Here is a 21,979-nt window from a genome sequence, read left to right as displayed (position 1 = left end):
GACTCCAGTATCTTCAGAAAGAAAGAGCAGAACTCTAAAAGGTGGATACGGAAGCATCGATCCCTGGAAGTAGAAGAAGATATTGGACCATTTCGAGCCCTCCCAGCCCTTGACATCAAGTGTAAGCCCTACAGGAATTGACTAAACTCCTCCTCCTATTGGTGCTTTGCTTCCAGGGAAGGGGTGCACGGGGCAGAGAACACCAGTGAATTATGTCCTCCCCTCAACCACTGGCTGCAGGAGAATCAAGGCTCTCCTCTCCCAGCAGATGCCCTACTGCTGACTGAAGTATATGATGCAGCTATGAGTGTGTCGAGACTCATTCCTTCTCAAATCCTGGAGTGGGTAGAACGCAGGCTCTAGAGACCAGGAGACCTGGTTCAAATTCAAGATGAAATGAGATAATGCCATATCCATTAGGGTTCTCTTGGTAACAAGGGACAGAAAATCCAACCCAAGATGGCTTTGAGAAAAAAGGGAATGTGGGGGCGCCTGGGTGGCGCAGTCGGTTAAGCGTCCGACTTCAGCCAGGTCACGATCTCGCGGTCCGGGAGTTCGAGCCCCGCGTCGGGCTCTGGGCTGATGGCTCAGAGCCTGGAGCCTGTTTCCGATTCTGTGTCTCCCTCTCTCTCTGCCCCTCCCCCGTTCATGCTCTGTCTCTCTCTGTCCCAAAAATAAATAAACGTTGGAAAAAAAAATTAAAAAAAAAAAAAAAGGGAATGTGGGGGCTTACCTTAAACTGAAAAATCCAGGTGTGGTAATGAGGATCTGCACCCAATTTCCAACGTGTGTGTGTGTGTGTGGTCAGGGGTGTGGGCTTCCCCACATCACCAAGGAATTCTCTGAGACACCAGCTAGGCATCCAGCAATTCACCCGCTTCTGACTGATCAGCTGTAAATTGGAGGTTCCCATGCCCCTCTCCTTGGGTTTGATGAATTTGTTCAAGTGGCTCACAGAACTCAGAGAAACAGTTTATTTACTAGATTACAGGTTTATTATAAAAGGATATAACTCAGGAACAACCAGGTGGAAGTGACCCATAGGGCACAAGGTGTGGGGAAAGGGCACAGGGCCTTCATGCTCTTTCCGAGCTCACCAGATTTCCACATGTTCACCAGTCTAGAAGCTCTCCAAACCCAGTCCTTTTGGGTTTTTGTGCTGCCTTCATTACATAGGCACAATCGATTATATCATTGGCCGTTGGCGATTGATTCAGCCTTCAGCCTCCCACCCCTGTAACTTTCCTGGAGGTCAGTAGCTGGGACTGAAAGTTCCAACCCTCTGATCACAAGATTGGTTCTGCTGGCAACTAGCCTTTCCTCAGGTGCTTTCCAAAAGTCACTCATTAACATAACAAAAGACCCCTCCTCCCCGCCCCCCTTTTTTTCTGTCATCTCAGGGAATTCCATAGGTGTTTTAGGAGCTGTAAGCCAGCAACTGGTGGCCAAATACCAAATATATACTTCTTATTATAAATCACAATATCACAGGTGGACATGGCTGGTGTTTGGGGTTCAACTGTTAAAATCAGGACTTGGTTTCACTCTACTTCTTGGCTTCAGATTTGTTTCAGCCTTAGTTTTGGGTTAGTGGGGTAACAAGACAGCAGCATCAGGCTTAGCCCCTGGACCCTTTTAGGATTGCCACAGAGAATCTCTTTTCCAAAAGTCCTAGCAAAAGTCTCATGGACCTGGATTGGGTCACATAGCCATCCCTGACTGCAATCATTGTGGCCCAGGAGCATGAGGCGCTCATCTGCTTAGGGAGTGTCACTGGATCTATAAGGACAGAGAGGGTGGGGGAGGGGTGGTCCCCTGGAATGAACTTGCAGAGGGGGTTGGGCATAGTCACACAAACGCGAAATGCGGGTGGGTCAGTACTGGTGACAAAACTAAAGACCTTGAGTGCATTTATGAAAGCTCATAAAATGATAATTCCCTTCTATCTCATGGAGACTTTTTTATTCCTTTTCAAATAAGTTCTACATATTTGATCTCCTGTCAGTCCTGTGAGGTCGACAGGAGTACAAGTAGTATCTTCCCACATTACAGGTGAGGAAATCAAAGCACAGAGCAGGTAAAGACTTTGCCCACAGTCGCAAAGCAAGGTAGTACGGACTTGCCCTAGAATCCCACAGAGACACAGAGGGCTCTGAATTGCCTGCCAGATCCAGTGGAACTGGCCACTGGGATATATAGGGTCTGACATGGAGTTTATTTATATCAGCTGCCTGGGTTTTCCCCTGAGTTAGCCAGCTAGACTGGTAGCACTGTGGGTGGTCAAGTATCCATTGTCGGTGCCCTCCCAGGTGGCTAGGGAAAGAGCTGGTGCCCAGGCCAAGATGCTACCACCCACCCCCAGGGAAACCCTCTCATAACTGATTCCCTTTACACTGGGCAACTGTGTGCAAGACTTGGTTTTCCTCGTCCTGGCAAAAAAAAAAAAAAAAAATGTCCAAAAAAAAAAAAAAAGCGTGAGGTTGGGGAGGCACTGCTAGTGACAAGGGAAATTGATCCTCAAGCCAAGACGTGGAGGGAGAGCAGCATCCCCTGGTCAGAGGGGAGTGGTTTGGCCAGAGTTGTCAGGGTCGTCCTAAGTGCTGTTGGGATCTCCAGAGCCTTCCACAAAACAGCAGGCCTCTCCCGCATCCAGGTTCCTAACACAACGAATAAAGAGACAAAGGAATGGCAGAGAGCCAAAGTACCGTCTTAATTGTCACTAAAGCCAGCATGGAGGATGTAGCTTAGTGTGAGAACAAAAGTGACTTCCTAAGGGAGCCCAGAAGGATGGAGAGAGCAGATCTTCACGGACAGCCTTCCCAAGTTTCCCCCCCCCCCCCCCCATCAGGCAAGTTGTTCCATTGCTGTGGACAGTGAGAGTAAAGACAAAAAAGTTTTAGGGAAAATCCCTCCTCGTGGAAACCAGAAGCAGGGAAAGACACGGGACTTTGGCAAGTTATTAATCTCTCCGGGCAAATGGGCATAGAAACAGTATCTCCCTCGCGGGGAGGCAGTGAGGGTTCAAAGCGGTAATGTGTATGACCGCCGTGGCGTGTGGAAATCCCTCAGCGAAAGCTGGCTGTTTCTGTGTACAGGCCAGGTTCATGGCAGGTGGCCTTGCTTGTCTCTCCAGCATGAAGCCCAGGGCCCCTGGGCCCCACTGTGCTTGTGCAGCTCTCTCCAGCTGTAAAAATTCACGCGAATCTAGGTGAGCAGCGGCTTTTCAGTTCTTGGCTTCTTCCCAGGCTGTGTTCTCCCACTTGGGGGGGCAGAAGGGATGGCAGACATCCTCTTCACAGTGGTGAATGCCACTGCCACTACCCCATGCCCCGTTCCAGCAGATCCTGGCTCAAAGTTCAAAGCCAAGGTGGCTTTGTTGAGTAATTCGGTGACACCGCCTGCCCACCCGCCATCTGAGGGTAAGTCTCCCTCCCACACACCCATTTGCTAAGCATCTGCTGCCCTGTGTTTTGTGGTGTGGAGGCTGGGAACAGGCAGGCCGCCCCAGCTGACCGCGGTGAGGCTGAGCTTCCTTCCTCCCCACCCCCCCACCCCCTCCCCTGCTGCCCTTGGGCTCAGTCGCACACACTTCTCAGTCCCGCGAAGTGGGGTTTCAGATCCGCTCCCAGGCTGGTTGGCGTTGACTGCATCTGGATTCACACCAACCTCTTCCTCCTGGGGGTTCAGAGTGTTCTTGGAAGGAAGCCTGGGAAGGGAAAGGCCTTCCCCAGCATTCCCCATGCCGCGGCTGGCTGAAAGCATAGACGGGAGCTGCCAAGAGCTGCAGAGGCAGACAGACCTGAGTTCAAATCCCTGGGTGACCTTGGGCAGGCTGCTCTCTGCTTCAGTTTCCTCATCTGTAAAAAATGTGATAGTAACAGGATCTGTCTCATGAGATTATCGTCAGGATTCAGTGAGATAGCGACTGTGGAGCATTCACCCCACGTCTGGCACTCAGGACATGCTCAAGAGATCGTAACCCTTGACCATCGGTGGGGTACCCCCTGACTTCCTGTAGGGGTACGCACGGAGAGGAAGTGGGTGCCATCTCCTTGGGCCCGCCCCACTTCCCACATTCAACCCCTACCGTAGTTACTCCAGTGGGACCAAACAGATTTGATTTTATGCAAAATGTCTCATTTGTCCAGTAACTCCCATGCCTGGTGTGGTGCCTGGCACCTAAACAGCACTAAATGTTTGCAGTAGAAGAAGCGGAAGATAAATGGCAAGGGAGTGTCTGGCAAGGAGCGTCTATTCTTGGACTGCTTTCTGAGCCCTAGGCTGTTCTTCTTGCCCCTTATCCATCCTTCCTTCCTTCCTTCTCTTCTTCCTCCCTCTGTGCACCCTTCCTTCCTTCCTCTCTTCCTCCCTCCCTTCCTCCCTTCCTTCTTCCTCCCTTCCTCCCTCCCTTCCTTCCTTCCTCCCTCCCTTCCTTCCTCCCTTCCTTCCTTCCTCTCTTCCTCCCTCCCTTCCTCCCTTCCTCCCTCCCTTCCTCCCTCCCTTCCTCCCTCCCTTCCTTCCTCCCTCCCTTCCTCCCTCCCTTCCTCCCTTCCTCCCTCCCTTCCTTCCTTCCTTCCTCTCTTCCTCCCTCCCTTCCTCCCTTCCTTCCTCCCTTCCTCCCTTCCTCTCTTCCTCCCTCCCTTCCTCCCTTCCTCCCTTCCTCCCTCCCTTCCTCCCTCCCTTCCTACCTTCCTCCCTCCCTTCCTTCTTCCCTTCCTTCCTTCTCATCTTCCTCCCTCCCTCCCTCTCTCCCTCCTGGCCTCCCTTCTTCAGACCTTTCTTTTTTCTCAGAAGGAACTAGCTTCCTTCTTTCCTTTCTTTTTGTAATATCCAGGCTGCGAGAGCGTCCCTTGAGAGCCCTTCACCCAGCAGAGAGCTGTGATTCCTCTTTCAAATTGAGTCTGTCCCCTGACTCATTCATTAAAATGCAAAGGGCATGTGACCAAACTGCATAATGAGTCTCTCATGAGGAAGGCTCCGAGGGAAGAGGCCGGCAGATGCTGCCAACTGCAAGGCAAACGTTACCCACCCCCCCCAGCCGTGGATCAGGCTCATTGGCCGCCATGCCCTGGGAAGGCTGGGGGCTGCCGTTCATCTCCAGTAAATCAGCCAAGCCCTGGAGAGCTGCAGCCTGGCGCGGGCTGTGCAGTCTTGGAAGCTGCATTGCTTTGGAGAGTCCAGCCCATGACCTTTTCTCAACCTTCCCCCACTCTTGCTGTTTTACTCTTCCATTTATTTCAATATATTTTTTTAACTACCCGAGTAATACGTGAATATGTTCTAATCATAAAAAATTCAAACATACAAGCAAGCCCCCTTTAACAACTCCTCGATCCCGCTACCCCTCTCCAAGACAGCCTTCCCGTCGTGCCCCTCTTTGCCTTCCAAGGTTTTGGCTGCTCCATCACAACCGCCCCAGGAAGGCGACCTAGGGGCCCAAACACCCTTTCGCCCTCCTGAGGTCCTAAGCCAGTTCTCTACAAAGCTGTCAACATGCATCTCGGACACCTTATCAGCCTGCTTCGTGGCCAAGTCCCCTGTCTGCCATGTCACTACCACTCACCCAGGGACCCCACTGAATCCCATCCCTGCAGAAGAGCCTTACTGTCTGCACCAAAGAAGCCAGATTATTATTCCCTGATTCGAAAGTTAGGTTTAACTGCTTTCCAGAGGCATCTGCAATTTCACATTGGAGTCCAGAAGAATGAAAAAGGTGGCAAAATCCAGTGATCCTCATGGCCGCCTCTCAGGCGCTAAGACCTCTTGAGCTCCACTTTTGGGTGGTGAGCCTCTCTGAACCCACCAATTCATTTCCCTTGGGTAACAGCCTATCCCACTGTGGCCTTGGGAAAATCACTAACTTCCCTGAATCACGTTAACTCACCTGCAGAATGGAAATAACGCTAGTACCTTCTTCATTGGGTTGTGAAGCTTAAATGGAATTATCTACATGAAGCCGTCAGTAGGATGCCTAGTGGCTCAGTCAGTTAAGCAACTGACTCTTCATTTCAGCTCAAGTCACGATCTCACGGTTTGTGAGTTTGAGCCCCGTGTTGGGCTCTGCACTGAGGGGACAGAACCTGCTTGGGATTCTCTCTCTCTCTCTCTCTCTCTCTCTCTCTCTCTCTCTCTCTCTCAAATATAAATAAATAAACTTAAAAAAAAGAAGTCTTTAGTATTTTGCCTGGCACATGGTCAAAGATGCAATTAATGTTAGTAATCATCATGACCATCATGATTTTTACTCTGATCTGTAATTCTCCCAATTCATTCATTCAAGTATTTTTACTGAGTACCTACTATGTGCCAGGCACTGTTCTTGATCCTGGGAGTATAGCAGTGAATGATTCTGACACATTTCTGGCCCTCAGTGGGTTTATTCTAGCACAAATGTATTGCACCCTTCTGTTTGATAAGCACTTTGCCTCCTATTATGTCACGTGGTCCTCACTAATGTCTTCAAGTCCGGCAAAGGCAATATGAGTGTCCCCAGTGTACAAATAGAAAGCCACAGGAGAATTAAGCTAATGGAACAGCTAGAAACTGAACCAGCTATGACCTGATTGGGGGTCTTTCTGACTCCAGTTTCTGTGCTCTCTTGCAGTGGGCACTGATGATTATTCTCGGGTGCAGAAATAGGGGGCATGAAAGCGGTTCCCCAAGCCCTGCCTCCACCAGGAGAAGCACAGAAAAGAGGTGGAACTACCCTTCGTGTGCCTCCGAGAGCCCTGGTTGGTTCTGTCCACGAGGTGAATCAGTCAACTGGGCCTAACCAAGTATCCCTCTGCCTGGTGCTAGTGTCAGAGGCCTGGAGGAGATTTTTTTTTTTTCCCCCAATGAACAAGCACTTCAGCCTGTAGCCTATGGGGCCTGGCTGTGACAGCTGGCTGCTCAGAGGTCTGAGAGCACTTCCCCCTGGGGTTCTCACAGCAGGAGAGGATGGCTCGGACTGTGGGTTCAGTGACCAAAATGCATCTTCCTGGGGAGGCACCCGGAACTCCTAGCTGTAACAGGGTTCTCTATGCATACCCAGTGTCCTCCCCGGTCAGAGCTGGGCAGAGCAGAACTGGCCCTGTCTGAGAACACCATGCAGAGGAACTGGAAGTCTGTCTTGGGGAACGTGGCAGGGGTAGGCCTGGCAAAGATCCCAGGGAGAGGGCACTGTGGGCCGGCCACTGTACAGAGAGACCCATGACCTAAATAGGGCTCAGCCAGGGCATTTCCCTGACCCCATCATGGTGACAGCTCACCCCTCCCCTCTGACCACACCTGTGGTCTATAGTACTATAGACCTGTATAGACTATACACAATATTTAGTACTATAGTACTAAACCTGTACAGCAACATGTGACTGATGAAGGGGTCCCTACCTCCAAGGTCACCTCTGCCTACTCCTCATGGGAACACACACACCCCTGCCCTTCTTTAGAGGTAAATCCCCTTTACCCGCCTTCTCTCTGGACATGCCTACACCCTTCTGAAGTATACTCTGTATCTGTCCCATGACTAGATTTCTGTTCTCTTTCTTAATTGAATCTACGCACACAGGATTAGTCATGCTCTGATAGATGACATTCTTTCATCTTACGCTGGACCTTGCACAAGGTTATTTATTATTTATCTATGTTTCCTTATTTGTTTACAGTATAGTAAACACCATGAACCCCCCACCCGTTCTTCCACTGTGTTCCTGACCTTCCCTTCACTCTGCCTCCCTCACCACATCCTGAATCTTGAGTTTACCATTCCTTTGCTTTTCTAAGAAGTAATCTTATTTATTATATTTTTCTAAAAGGTGTATTGTGTGGATTTCATGTTTTTACCTTAAGAGAATATCCTGTTCTATGTAGCTTTCTGGAATATACTTTTTTCTCATGATATTATATTGCTAAAAGTCACCCATACTGTATCATAGAGCCATGGTCCATTTGTTTTCACTATTATAATCATCTCTGTTATGTTCCACATGTGTCTATTTATTCTCCTGTCCCTGGACGTTTGAGTTGTTACCAGCTTTCCTCTACTCTGAATGTATAGAGCTGAACATTCTTGTACATGTCTCTTGGAAAACAATGTGAATGTAGCAATTTATAATCCCACCAACAACAAGTATATAAAGACCCTATTGGTCCATGTCCTCTCTAACACTTGGCATTATCAGACTTTATAATGTTTTCCATCTGAAAGGTTACTAAGTGGTATCTCATTGTGGTCTATTCATTTTTATTGGCTATCCAAATATGGTTTACAATGGTCAGTGGTGAGGTGCGGATCATCCCACAAGGGATCCATGAGGATTTCATGAAGCACACAGTATGCTTGCAAAGCCTCTCCCAATTAGGATCATGCCATTGTCTTGTCCAGCTCTGGGTCCCTGGTAGCCAGCAGAAGGCCGGGTACCTCATCATTACCGTCATTATCATCATCAAAACAACAACAAAAATAGTAGGTCACACTTAACTGTGTGCTTACTAAGTGCCAGGTGCTATGCTAAAAAATACCTTTCTTTACTTTTACTATCTCATGTAATTGTTCTGGAAACCCTAGAAGGTAGATTCTGTACTACTCCCATATGAAGACGAGAGACTAATATTAAGCATCTTTCCCAGAGTCACACAAGTGGTAAATGATGGAGCCAGGATCCAAACCTTGGCATTGGACACCTGAGCCCTTAGCTCCTCTGTTACAGGTGTCCAATAAATACTTGAACGAGGCACCTTTACTTGCCCATAACCAGAGGCAGGGTCAGATGCCATAGCACATTTTAATTTCCAGTCAACTATATTTAAAATGCAACCACATTTTGGTTATAAACAAAGCTTAATGTTTATAATTTTACTCCAGTCGAAGGTAACTCATTTAGTTTAAGATTGGTTAAAATTTCTTGGTAATCATTACCCAGATGGAGAACTCTCACTGTGAGAGAGATCTAAGGTACAAATTATTCTCAAATATCATGGGATGCTATGAATTCCTCCTTTCCCAACAATTCCCCTGAAATTGTTGCTCTGTTTTTTCTCTTATCAATCACGCTTATTATCTCTGACATACCATATAATTTGCTTATTATTGTGTCTTACTATTGACACCCAGGGCAGGAATATTTGTCCACTTAGTTCTGTCTGTATCCTTAATTGACTTAGCACTTGTGTATCCCTTGTGCCTAAAATTGTGCCTGGCACAAAGAAGCAGTTCAACAAATATTTGCTGAACGAATGGAATAAATGTATGCTTCCAGGAATGAATGAATGAATGGATGGATGGATGGATGGATGGATGGATGAATGAACCAATGCATACTAAATTGAACAGTTAATGAAGATTGACTCTATGATTTTGTTTTGTGGTTTTATCTTTTCATTTGGAGCCAATAATTTTTTTCAGGCTTCAGGTTTCAAACATTTCTGTGATCCTAGGAGGCCTGAGATTTCATGCCTGTATACCTAAAGGATAAAAAGATCCTGAGATCCGAAACAATGTCTCATTGCCTTTTCCTTTATCTCTTAGAAACCAACATCAACAACGAGCAGCCTGCCTCAAATGAGACTATTTGGCAATGAGGCAGGAGGCTCTTAAAAAGAAAACAAGGCAAAACAAAACAAAACATTCCTGTTGGCTTTAATATAGCAATTTGTCTAGCAATGTACATGGATGCTCAGGTCCAGAGCATCTGACATATGTGTAACGGGTCCGAACCCCTGGCTGTTATTCTTATTTCCAAACTGGGGTGCACTAGATAAATGCAGGAATCAGGAGCCATCCCTCCTAGTCAAGCGTCTGTGGCTCGGTTCCCAGAGCCGGGCCAAACGGGTAATTATAGCTTCCCTCTGTGGTGTACAGGGCAGGAGGCTGATTTAGTAAAGGAAGCCTGCTGTCTGTCTCCAGCCTGGCTCTGACTCATGGAACCAGGGAGTCCCAGAAGCGCTGCCCACAGAGGGTGGTGAGCAGCTGGGGGGTGGGAGGTGAGGGTGGCCAGCTAGCAAGGCTGAAAGCCCCGAGAAGGAGGAAACTCCCTGCTTGGCCTGGAAGAACCTGCAGCTGGAGCCAGAGGAAGTGAGGCTCAGACAGAGCAGCTGCTGTTCCAGCAACCGCTCAGCCGCTGCTGTGCCCTGGGAAGGAGGCCCCTGCCGTGCAGAGATGTAAAATAAAATGGGTTCGTAATTCTCATATTCAAAATTAATTGGGGGGAAAACCCGAATTGCCTCTGACTAGAGACGGCTGCCTTTTGTTCCATATACCAGCGGCTTTGGTTTCTTTTAGGGGGGCTGGGCCTTTGGAGTCTGGAGTGATGAGCATTCTGTTCATTTGATTTCCCTCTTTGGCAGCCGAGGCAGCTAATTGGGTCTTTACAAGCCACAGAGGCAGATTGACCTGGGAGAGGCTTCAGCTACACGGAGGGTAACAGGCCACTCTGGCGTGCACGTAGATGCCACCTTAGATAGGTCACCAGAGGTCACTTACCCTTCCTTCTGTCTCCAGCAGCTTCTTCCTCCTCCCCTGACAGGCAGCCAGACCTGACAGGCAGCCAGACAGAGACAATTTGACCTCCTCCTGCAGGCCCCTGGGCCAGGAGATTCCGGGTCCCACCCCTTTCCTTCCCGCTGAGTCACCCACCTCCCAGTCAGGTGATCCTCCCCTGGGCCCTTCTGAGAGCACCTTGACCTATATTGCAAGCACTCCATTACAGCAGATTCTAGTTGTCCCACGAGAGGGCCGGCCAGGCCAGCGGGCACGGGCCGAGTTTCGCCGGGGGCGGCCCCAGGCTGCAGATGAGGCCCCTGTGGGCAGTGGGAGGAGGCACTCCCACTCTGTGAACAAGAACAACGCCAGACAGGCCTGAAAATGGAAAGTTGGGAGGTTGGAGGCTGTGTGCAGAGCGGACGCAATTGGGGTGGTGATCTGGGCCAGGCCCTGACTGAGCAGACTGGTGGGGACCAGTGGTGAGGGACAGATGCAGTCCCCCTCCGGGGCTGGGGGATGTTGTGCCCAGGGAAAGGGGAGAGGTGAGAAACCATGCAAATCGAGGCATAAACCTAGATGACTCATCCAGATCATCCCAGCCGAGAAAAAGCTCCCCCAGACAGGGAGCGAGTTCTTGCCCCAAAATTAGCCACAAAGTGGCCTCTACTGATGTTGTCTATGGGTTCTTTGTGCCGTGGTTGCCTGGGCAGTCTTTGTGTCCTTTGGATGTGAGGGTAATGGGGAGGGAGTGGGGGAGCTGTAGGAAAGGAATTAAAAGGGAAGTGTTCAGAGTCAAACATTAAGCCTCATCCTTGGGCATCAAGCCTGTACAAAGCAGTATTAACTGAAGATTGCAGTTCTGTGGAATTAGAATGGGCGCTGAACTTGGAGCCTTTCTTCAAAGCCTGACCTTCTCGATTCGTAGCTCTGTGACCTTGGCAAGGCACTCTAGGCCTCAGTCTTCAATCTGTCTTATGGGGGTTTTGATAAAACCGCACTAGATCAGATGGTTATGAGCATTCGCTCAGATGATGTGTGTAAACATATTATATCAATTATATGTAATTGTGCGTAGCTATGTGATATTTTCTCTAGATTGTTAAGCCCCTTCCCACTCCCATCTGAGAGGATTATTTTATTTGTTGACTGTCCCAAACACAAAAGAGTCTGCTTCTGGGTATGTTTACAAATGTAAATAGCAAACCCTAGCCCCTGGCTTCCTCCTGTGGTCTGCCTGAGTCTAACAGCCCCACATAGCGTGTTTACGCCTCGCCCACAGGTTGGTTATACATGGTTTTATTCTTTTATATCAAGAAAAGCTATGCATCTGTACAGTGGAGTAAAGTCCTATTTTTAAACCAGACTGTAAACATATAAAGTTACTGCCTGGTGCACAGTGGATGCTAGATATCAGGGTAGGTGCCAATGAGATGGATGGAAGGAAAGAGGGGCAGAAGGGGGGAAGGGATAGAAGGAGGAAAGAAGTTAGATAAAGGTATAGGAGGAGAGCTGGATTTACCAAGACGCTAATTATGCTTGAACTTCAGGACGCTTCACTTACATGTGTCCCTTCCAAGGCCTGGTACCTAATTTTTAATTCATGTATTCCTTTCCTCAAGAGAACCCTTTGTACTGTATTCTCTTCAGGCCCCACCAAACCTGGATCTGCCCCTTTACAGAAGGTCTCTGAGAGACCCACCCCTTGTTCATGTTTAAGATTCATAAGCACAAAAGAGGGGCGCCTAGGGGCTCAGTCGGTGAAGCATCTGACTTCGGCTCAGGGCATGATCTCACAGTTCATGGGTTCGAGCCCTGCATCAGGTTCTGTGCTGACAGCTCGGAGCCTGGAGCCTGCCTTGGATTCTGTGTCTCCGTCTCTCTCTGCCCCTCCCCCTCGCACTTTGTCTCTCTTGCTCTCAAAAATAAATAAATAGAAACAAAATGAAAAAAAGAAAGATTCATAACACAAAAGAAACACAGGTGGTGTAGGGGATGTGCACCTTCAGGTTGTCTCCACCATGAACCCCAAATCTGGAATTTGCAGGACGATCCCCATATAGCCAGGCAAGAGGAACACCATAAGGAATGACATGGAGAAAGAGGGTGGAGGTTAGGACTGGGCAGAATTATAGGATCAATTCCAACTTCCAGAATCTACTCTGGTGCTTCCTGGGCTCCTCAGTTCCCAGGCCTTGAATCTGGTTGCACAGCATGGGGCAGTGCAGAAATGGTGGCTTGCAATCTGAAATTCTCTCCCCAGTCCTGACTAGTCTTCCCTAACCCTCCTCACTAACCAGCTGAATCTCTCTGGGCCTAAATCTCTGTACATTTAAGATTGTGGCAGGTGAGGGGCGCCTAGGTCGCTCAGTCAGTCAAGCGTCCGACTTAGGCTCAAGTCATGCTCTCACCATCCGTGAGTTCAAGCCCCACATCAGGCCCCATGCTGACAGCTCAGAGCCTAGAGCCTGCCTCAGATTCTGTGTTTCCCTCTCTCTCTGACCCTCCCCTGCTCATGCTCTGTCTCCCTCTGCCTCAAAAATAAACAAACATTAAAAAAAAATTTTTTTTAAAGATTGTGGTAGGTGATTTCAGAGCACCTCACTTAAACTGCCTTGTCCACCACTGTATTCCCATGAGTACAGTGTCTAATAATTGTTGTTTTATATTAATGGCAAGAATTTACATAGTCCTTATAGATGGGAAACCTGAAGTGCCAAGCTGTTGCGTATGCTGCCCCAGGTCAGCTGACTAGTAAGTGTCAGAGCTGTGATTCAAACCCAAGCAGTCTGGCCCCATAGTCCCCCATTCCCAATCACTCTACTGTATGCTCAATAAATAACTAATAGACTTTACTTTTTAGAAAGGTTTTAGATTTAGAGAAAAATTGAGGAGATAAACACAGTTTGATGAATGAAGTCAGTCAACGAAAGGAGTCCCTTGATTGAGACCATGATTCATCACCCAGAGGACATAGGTAGGTACATGCCCAGCATTTCGTACAGGTTGCTCACTTCATTTTCATTGTTAAGTAGGTAGCATTCACCCTATTTTGCCATGAAAACACTAAGGCCCAGAGAGGTTCAGGGGCTTGCACTAGGTCACACGGCAGATGAAGGGTTAGGACTAGAACATTCTGATATGTCTGACCCTAAAGACCACATTTGCCCCTGTGAAAACTTCATAATCATCATCAAAAGATATTTTGTCTCATATTTATTAACCTAACACTTGTTTCTAGTGCCTTGCAGTTTTAAAAATACTTTGTATCCTTTTTTTTGGGGTGGGGGGGTTGCTTTTGGTCCTCTCTACTGCCTAGGAAGGTAGGTGAGGCAGTGATCACGATTCCGTTTTATAAAGGAAACTATAAGGTCATATGATAAGTGTTGAGGTAGGATCAGGAATGAAACACAAATATATTGACTCTTAATCCATGGTCCTTCCTTCTCACTCAAGCTTGCCTCCATTATAAAGCACTTCATTATACATCAACTCATGCTAAGCCCTCACAGAGGAAATACCTTCCTTGTTAGATATGAGCCCTCAAGGGGTTGCCCCTCTTCCCAGGGGTCTGTCAAGAGAGTTTTTCCAAACTCTAACCTTTGACTGCATGTAAGTCCTTTTGTACAAGTTTGGCATTTTACCTGATCTGTTGCCAAAGCATGGAAGTAATGGGTTGACTGTGACATTTTCTTTTTTTCCCCCATGTATTTAACCAACACAAGGGGGAGTTGGCCATTTTCAGTTAAAAAGGCTGTGTCTTTTCTTTTTTTAATTACTAAATGTTTTTATTTATTTTTGAGAGAGAGAGAACGCACACTCAAGCTGGGGAGAGTCAGAGGGAGAGGGATAGCAGAGAGCCCGACGTGGGTCTTGAACTCACGAACCACGAGACCATGACCTGAGCCAAAGTTGGACGCTTAATTGAGTGAGGCGCCCGGGTGCACCAGGTTGTGTTTGATTCTGATGACAGTCAGAGGCTGCATTGCCAGCGTTGGAAGCCCACTTCATGATGGCAGCAAAGAAAGGATTTCCACTCTGCCCTTGACTCTCAGGCCAATGTAACTATACCTCTGAAGCAAGCAAATTATCTTTGGCACTTCCCATTACTTGACAGCCTCTACCCAGAGCCACCCAACTTATTACCCCAGAGCAGAGGGTCATGGTGGTTTATTTATTTATTTATTTGTTTTTGTCTGGGGCCCGGGGGGGGGGGGGGGGGGGGGGGGGGAGGGGGAGTGAAGGGGAGGGGAGGGAGGGTGCGGGGGTTGGTTTTGTTTGTTTGTTTTGGGTTTGGTTTTTTTTTGTAATTTTATTTTGAAAAACTTTCAAACCCAGAGAAATGGTACAGGAATGTTACAATGAGCTTTCTTTTCTATAGCCCCTAGATTAAGCACAGCTTAATTTTTAAAATCTCATTAATGAAATTTTCTTTTAAAATACTGATTTTATCGCTTTTGAGAAGGAATTACATTTGTTTGACTCAAAATTCCAAAGGATTATACAGTGAGGAATCTTCCCTAAACCTTGTTCCCCATTACCCAGGGCCTTTTTCTAGGAGAAGCCAATGCTTCAGTTTCTTATGTACCTGTCCAAAGAGATGTCATATGTACACAAGGAAATATGGTTGTGGGGCGCCTGGCTGGCTCAGGCCATAGAGCATGCAACTCTTGGTCTCAGGGTCGTGAGTTCAAGCCCCACATAGGGTGTGGTGCCTACTTAAAAAAAATTTTTTTTAATTTAAAGAAAATATAGTTGTATGTATGTATTCTTGTTTTGCCTTTCCACACCCCACCCACCCTATACTTTATTATTCTACACCTTGGATTTCTCATTTGAAATAATTCTAATTCAGATCAGAAACAGTGTTCTCATTAAAAAAAAAAAAAAAATTTATTGTGTTCCATTGTGTGGGTGTTCCCTTAATTTGGTTAACCAGGCCTGGCCTCCAAGCTGGCCACTGAGGTTGTTTTCAAACATTTGTTATTGCTGCCCAGTAGTACACCAAATGACCTTTGTTATTCTTGAGAATAGTTTGCAACTTTGAGTAAAGACCGGAATTGAAATGCTATGAGATTATGTCTGGGGAGTTTCATCAGTTCAGGTGCTTAGAAGGTAGATCACTTCCTCATCTCTGTGCTACACTCCTTTGATCTGGGGGACTGGAAACCCAATCTTACATGCTCTGGACCCAAACATCTTCACTGGTGATACCTCTGGTCACAAAGGTGATAAAAACTTTTCTCAATAGGTTATTTTCTGGTGCTGAAATGGCCTGTTTCTCACTGTTCTCCTGAGCCCACTTTTGGCCAGCACATCGGCCTGTTAGTTCAGTCCAGGTAGCACATACACTTTGCCACTGTCAATCGAACCTGGTCCAGGATCCATCAGTCCATTTGCGTTCTGACCTTGGTGCTGGGTTAGAACACTTGAACGAGAAGTTCAGGTTTCATAATGTTTGCATTTGGGAAATAAACCCACGTTTCCCACATGTGCTGTTTGAGGAATCCCAAGAAGCACAGCAAAACGGTATAAACACCAACCAAAAAGCACAATGCAGGGCTCTTTCTCCAAGGACAGCAAGAAGGCGGGGCTGCAGAGTTAAGTAGCCAGGAACATCTTCTGCTTCCTTTTCAAATGACGTCTTATTGCACGTATTCACTAGGACACGTTTCAGATAAAGGACTGAACTCCATCATTGTTAGCTCAGAGGAAAAGAAGGCTCAGAATCTAGTTAAATCTAGTTAAATCTAGTTAAAGATACACCACCCACCACCCCACACCCTACACCTTACATATGGTGTGTCTATACTGTAGCATTTTGGGGGGGGGGAGGGGGGAAGGTCATCTCATTCAGTGTCCTGCTTCCCAGATGGGCCGCTCGACATCTATTCTAGATTTTTTTTTTTTTAAGAATGTATTTCACATTTAAAAATATTGAGGAAAAGAAATATATATGTCCGTTCCAAAATATATGTACATAAAGGAAAGGCAGCATCACAACTTTTGAGATCGATCCCTTCCAGCTTTTAAATCTGTAGTCAGTCTCATCATTAAGAAATGCTACTTCCTGTCCATTAACTGTTGAAGTAATTGTCACCCTGGGGGCTTGGGCCCAACAGATTCAGTTATTTAACAGACCTTCAGTGAGCATCTGCTATGGACCAGGCATGGCCACAGCACGGAAGATGTAGGGGACAGACAGAAATCCTTATCCCATGGAGCTTATGTTTTAGTGAAGGTAGAGGAAAAAAGTAAGTAAAACATAGTAAGCCTATCATATTGTGCTATGTGATATGGAGGAGAATAAAGCAGGGAATGAATGCACTAGGGAGTGTGGCGTAGAGGAAAGAAGGTAACAATTTTTATTTAATTTAATTTAATTTTTTTTTTTTTTTTTTTTTGAGGGAGAGAGTGTGAGCTAAGGAGAGGCAGAGGGAGAGGGAGAGACAGAATCCCAAGCAGGCTCCACACTCAATGCTCAATCTCACAAACCATGAGATCGTGACCTGAGCCGAAATCAAGAATCGGATGCTTAACTGACTGACCCACCCAGGCGCCCCTGGAGGGTCACAATTTTAATTTAAGGTGGTTAGGGAAAGCCTCATGGAGAAAGTACCATTTAAACAAAGTCCTGGAGGAGGGGAATGAGATAGTGGTGGCCCTTTGGGTAAAGTAAATAAACCTTTTGGCAGTGATTTGAGGGTAAGGCCTTTTACATCTCCAGATGTTCTTTTCACCTACTAATCACAATCCCTAGAATTCTTTTATTGGTCATACGTACTTTTATGTTAAAATGCTAAAATAAGAGGCACCTGGGTGGCTCAGTCGGTTGAACGTTCGACTTCAGCTCAGGTCACGATCTCGCGGTCCGTGAGTTCGAGCCCCGCGTCGGGCTCTGGGCTGATGGCTCAGAGCCTGGAGCTTGTTTCCGATTCTGTGTCTCCCTCTCTCTCTGCCCCTCCCCCGTTCATGCTCTGTCTCTCTCTGTCTCAAAAATAAATAAAACGTTAAAAAAATTTTTTAAAAATGCTAAAATAAAAATACAGTTATCAACTATTGAAAGCTCCCTGTGAATTTGTTTATCCGATGCTTTTATAAATTCTAAGGAGGAAAGAGAGTAAGATGGTAGGACAAGAGGAGGTGTGTGTGGAGGTAACAGATGTGGGGAAATAGAAAAGAAGAGCCTGCTGGGAGAGTCTGGATTGCCAGGCTGGAGGCCAGGATTGAGCCAGCTCCTTCTCACCATAGTGCTGAGTGAGGTGCCCTGGGATGCAGGAACAGGCCAGTTTGGCTCAGGTCATGATCTCACGGTTCATGTGTTCAAGCCCCACATCTGGCTGTGTGCTGATAGCTTAGAGCCTGGAGCCTGCTTCAAATTCCATGTCTCCCTCTCCCTCCCTCCCTCCCTCTCTCTCTCTCTGTCCCTCCCCTGTTCACGCTCTGTCTCTGTCTCTCACTCTCTGCCCCCCACCCCAAATAAACATTTAAAAAAAAAAATACTGCATCTCCTGAGGGGCTTGGAGTGTTTGGGGTTGTGCTATAGATAGATGTAACTCGGGACACACAGGAAAGCAGTGCAGGGACTTGTAACACTATTCGTCTCTTGGTTAATTTAACAGGTCTCAGGAAATAAATGAGTCAGGAAAGCTGTGAAAGTTTCCTCTTTAATCGGTGCAGGAAAGCAGCATTATTTATGATGACATCCGCCTCATCTTTTGAAATTAGATGACCCCCTGTATCTGTATTCTAGGTTCACCGTGGTTCCTAAAAGGTCAATTCTCAAAAATGCTTCTGTAGACATAAGCTTTAGACCCTGGGTCACAAACTCAGATGCCTATACAGAGCAGACACCGGTGGCCACAAGTAGGTGTGGACCAGCGGGGGACTAGGACAAGTGGGAGAAGGCATGCCTCCCTCTGCTGAGCTCTGCTGAGCTCTGCTGAGGTTGTTACCAATAGTTGGAGGGCTCAATGTTGCTAGAACTTCTCATTCTCGACAGAAGGTGGAAATCCAAAGTTTTAGACAAGACCTTCTGAGTTTTAAATGTTGACAACCAATTCAAGGTAGTTGGATACACTGTGCAGGCCAATTTATGATCTCTGATGTAAACAGATAACTTTGGTACATCGTGGAACATGATAGGAAAGGTGGGCAAAGGAGGGACATCTGACCAACCTGACAAGGGCGAGAAGGTAAATTGTTTTAGGGAGTCAACCTCTGCCAAGTTGACGGCTTTATCAAGGTTCCGCCTCATCTATTTAACCACTGAATTATTTGGGGAAGACTTGTAACATCTGAGTAGTGTTGGTAGAGGGGGAGAAAATGCTGAGCTGACAGACAAGCCACAGGCCCAGGTCCTAGTATTGGTTCTCTAACGAACTCACTGTGCAGCGCTAGGCAGGTCCCAGCCCCTCCAGGTTTAATTTCTTCAGCGGCAGAATGAGAAGCTGGATTTAAGGGTTTTCAAAATGGGCCCCTCCCAGCCTAGGAAGACTTCAGAGATGCCTTTGAGGGGTGGGGAAGGGTGGAGTATCCCTGGGCTTGCAGTAAGACAGCTCAGCCTTTGTTCTGTTTTCTCTTTGGGGCTTCTGCTTTTCTGTGTTTTACATCTTGAAATTCTGCCAAAAAAAAAAAAAATTAAATTTCTTGAAGAGACAGTTTTCCCACTTTCAAAAAAGCTTCAAAATCACCAAATGAGCTTATCAGGCCTGGTATGAGAGTTATTAGTAGAGGTCTGCAGCTGATCTGAATGAACGAACACTAGGTCTTTTCCTCCATTTGCTGCTGTCCTGTCCACTGTCTGTCTGGTTACAATTGCTCCCGCTCCAACCTCAGGCGTCGATCAAATCAACAAGCAGCCGACAAACATCGGAGGGATTCTGACACATTACCCAGTCTCATAGCTTGTTTGGGGGGGATTTTCTTTCTGTGTTTTGGTGAACACATGTGTCCTTTTTGTGATACTGTCTTGATCATATTTGCTACTAAAAAACTTTTCCTGGCTTACAAGATTTGATTAATTCTACCGACATTTCATAAGTTTGGAAAGCACTCAACTGACTTTTATTTTTTAATTAAAAAAATTTTTTAATGTTTATTTGTTTTTGAGAGAGAGAGACACACACACAGACAAACTGTGAGCAGGGGAGGGCCAGAGAGAGAGAGAGAGAGGGTGTTATGCCCAGAATTCCTGATCCCCAAAGACCGCCAGGGAGCCGAGTCCGATGTAAAAGCAAAAGAACCTTTATTCGAGCTAGCTCGAGCTCAATCCCCTAACTGCAGCGACTCAGCGGTGAGATACCGGGGAGAGAGAGCGAGTTTCCAAAGGACAAAGGTTTTATTGGGGCCTAGGGGCAGTTGGTGAGGTAATGGCTGTGGCCTCAGCCAATTGGCTGGGGAAGAGTCGGAGTCCTGTTAGGCAGGTGAGCGGGAGGTTACTCAAGGGGAGGAGGCGTGGTCAAGGTGAAGGACACAGAACAAGATGGAGTCGGCCGGTGTAGGCCCGCCTTTTCAAGGGCAGGCACAGAATCTTGAAGCAGGCTCTGAGCTGTTAGCACAGAGCCTGACATGGGGCTTGAACTCGCGAACCGTGAGATCATGACCTGAGCCAAAGTCAGATGCTTAACCAACTGAGCCACCCAGGTGCACCTATTTTTTAATTAAAAAACATTTTTTTTAATGTTTATTTTATTTTTGAGAGAAAGAGACAGAGCGCGAGCAGGGGAGGGGCAGAGATAGAGGGAGACACAGAACCTGAAGCAGGCTCCACGGTCTGAGCTGTCAGCACAGAGCCTAATGTGGGGCTCCAACCCACGGAACCGTGAGATCATGACCTGAGCTGAAATTGGATGCTTAACCAACTGAGCCACCCAGTTGCCCTAGAAAATCATTCAACTGACTTTTAAAAATTAGCTATAATTTATTGATAGTCTCATATGTGCTGACTTTATGTATATCACCTCTAAGCTTCAGATTATTAACCCTGCAGAGGAGGTATTTTTGTGTCTGTTGTACTGACAAATAAGGAAACTAAGGCTGGGTGAGGTTAAAGGCTTACCTGGATCACATAGGTTTTCAGCCCATACCTGTCCCAGCATATTCTCAACCAGACAATCTCTCTAAGGTTGTTTCTAGCTTTGAGAAGTTAGGAGGCAGGAGTTCTGCTGTCTTAAGCTGCTCTACAGTCAACTGCAAAACTGCTGTCAATTTTCAACTTTCCTGAACCCGTCATCTACCTACAAACCTTGAATGGAAGCTTGTTGAACTCACAGCTATTCAAGTTTGTTGCCCTAATCTTGACTGATAGAAGGGTCTCTCAATTTGAATAGTCTCTTCCCTGGTCTGGACATTGTCATTGGGAAATGAGAGAACTTTAGGTCTGGGGGTGGAAATAGACTTTTGGAGATGAATAAGTGGATTTTCAGTGTTATTTCTGCACTTGGCTGAGCTGAGTTTCTCCTGCAAAGGAAATTGCTTTCCCTGTTTGTTGATCTGCCTCAAGTTCTGGTCCAATGGATTCAGTTACCCTAGTGGCGGGTGTAAGCCAAGCGTGTGGCACAAGGCAAGCATTGACTGTGGACAGTTGTGTTTTTGTTGTTGTTGTTAAGCACTTTGCTGGGCACATAGTATATCCTAGATCAGTGTTTCTAATTGCTGTAACCACAGGATTTTTTTTTTTTTTCTTAAAAGCTCACCTCCAAGACGGTAACACTGTAACATTTTCAGAGAATGTTTGTGAACATTGTAAAAAACAACAACAACAATGTGAAACAAGCAGCAGAAGTGTTATGATTCTCTTTGCACAGGCAAGAAAAGTTTCTGATCATTCATTCAGTTGGCAAGTGGAAGCGCCTGCACGGTAACTCGGATATTTCTACCATAAATCCTGTGTCCTCTCCGTTTTATTAGAGTAGTTGGCTTTTCTGACTGGAGGGGAAACCAGTGGACTTTCAGGATCAGCCTAATTTTTGTTAACATCTCTGATGGTGATTTTGAAACATAAAGAAAAAAAAGCCAGTTTATTAATCGCATGGCTTGAGAAAAACACAAATAACCATTGTTTTTCCATTAAAAAAAAAGTAGAGGTCCCAATTATAAATAAGGCCTGAAAGTTTAGAGTTTGCCATGATAAAAAATATGGGCAAGTGTTTTTTTTTTTTTCTTTAAAAATTTTTTTGATGTTTATTTATTTTGAGAGAGAGAGAGAGGCCATGAGCAGGGCAGGGGCAGAGAGAGAGAGAGAGAGAGAGAGAGAGAGAGAGAGAGAGAATCCCAAGCAGGCTCTGTGCTGATGTGGGGGTTCCATCCCACAAATTGTGAGGTCCTGACCTGAGTGAAATCAAGAGTCAGATGTTCAACCAACTAAGCCACCCAGCTGTCCCCTAAATATGGGCAAGTGTTTCTGGGCCCACTCCTACCTGGCCTCTGTTTCCTGCCAAGACGAGAATGGAATTTGGATACTGCCCACTTCTGGGAGCGTGGTTTTTTGTTTGCTTTGCAGCTCAGATGCTTGAATGA

General features: G+C 46.7%; 2 protein-coding genes across 12 annotated transcripts in view; one reads left to right on the top strand and one right to left on the bottom strand.

Annotated features, from left to right (window-relative positions):
* CHD9 (chromodomain helicase DNA binding protein 9) overlaps nucleotides 1-21,979 on the top strand; it is a 235,826-nt gene that overhangs the window by 20,035 nt on the left and 193,812 nt on the right. Inside the window, exon 1 of one of the 11 annotated variants that reach the window (XM_047834139.1) lies at nucleotides 10,136-10,154. The exons of the other annotated variants lie outside the window; for them this stretch is intronic. The gene's annotated coding sequence lies outside the window, so the exon portion shown is untranslated. Of the gene's footprint in view, nucleotides 1-10,135; nucleotides 10,155-21,979 lie in introns of those variants that run through there. 11 annotated transcript variants of the gene reach the window in all.
* Nucleotides 3,448-21,979, bottom strand: part of LOC125152546 (uncharacterized) — a 29,062-nt gene continuing 10,530 nt past the window's right edge. Inside the window, exons 2-4 of the mRNA XM_047834633.1 lie at nucleotides 10,687-10,809; nucleotides 10,463-10,595; nucleotides 3,448-3,857 (exon numbers count right to left, since the gene is read on the bottom strand). Of these exons, the coding sequence (XP_047690589.1) occupies nucleotides 3,448-3,857; nucleotides 10,463-10,595; nucleotides 10,687-10,809 (666 nt within the window). The remainder of the gene's footprint in view (nucleotides 3,858-10,462; nucleotides 10,596-10,686; nucleotides 10,810-21,979) is intronic.

The sequence above is a fragment of the Prionailurus viverrinus genome, chromosome E2 (genome assembly GCF_022837055.1).
Source record: "Prionailurus viverrinus isolate Anna chromosome E2, UM_Priviv_1.0, whole genome shotgun sequence".
Lineage (NCBI taxonomy): Eukaryota > Metazoa > Chordata > Mammalia > Carnivora > Felidae > Prionailurus > Prionailurus viverrinus.
This window is presented reverse-complemented; position numbering and strand designations above follow the sequence as displayed.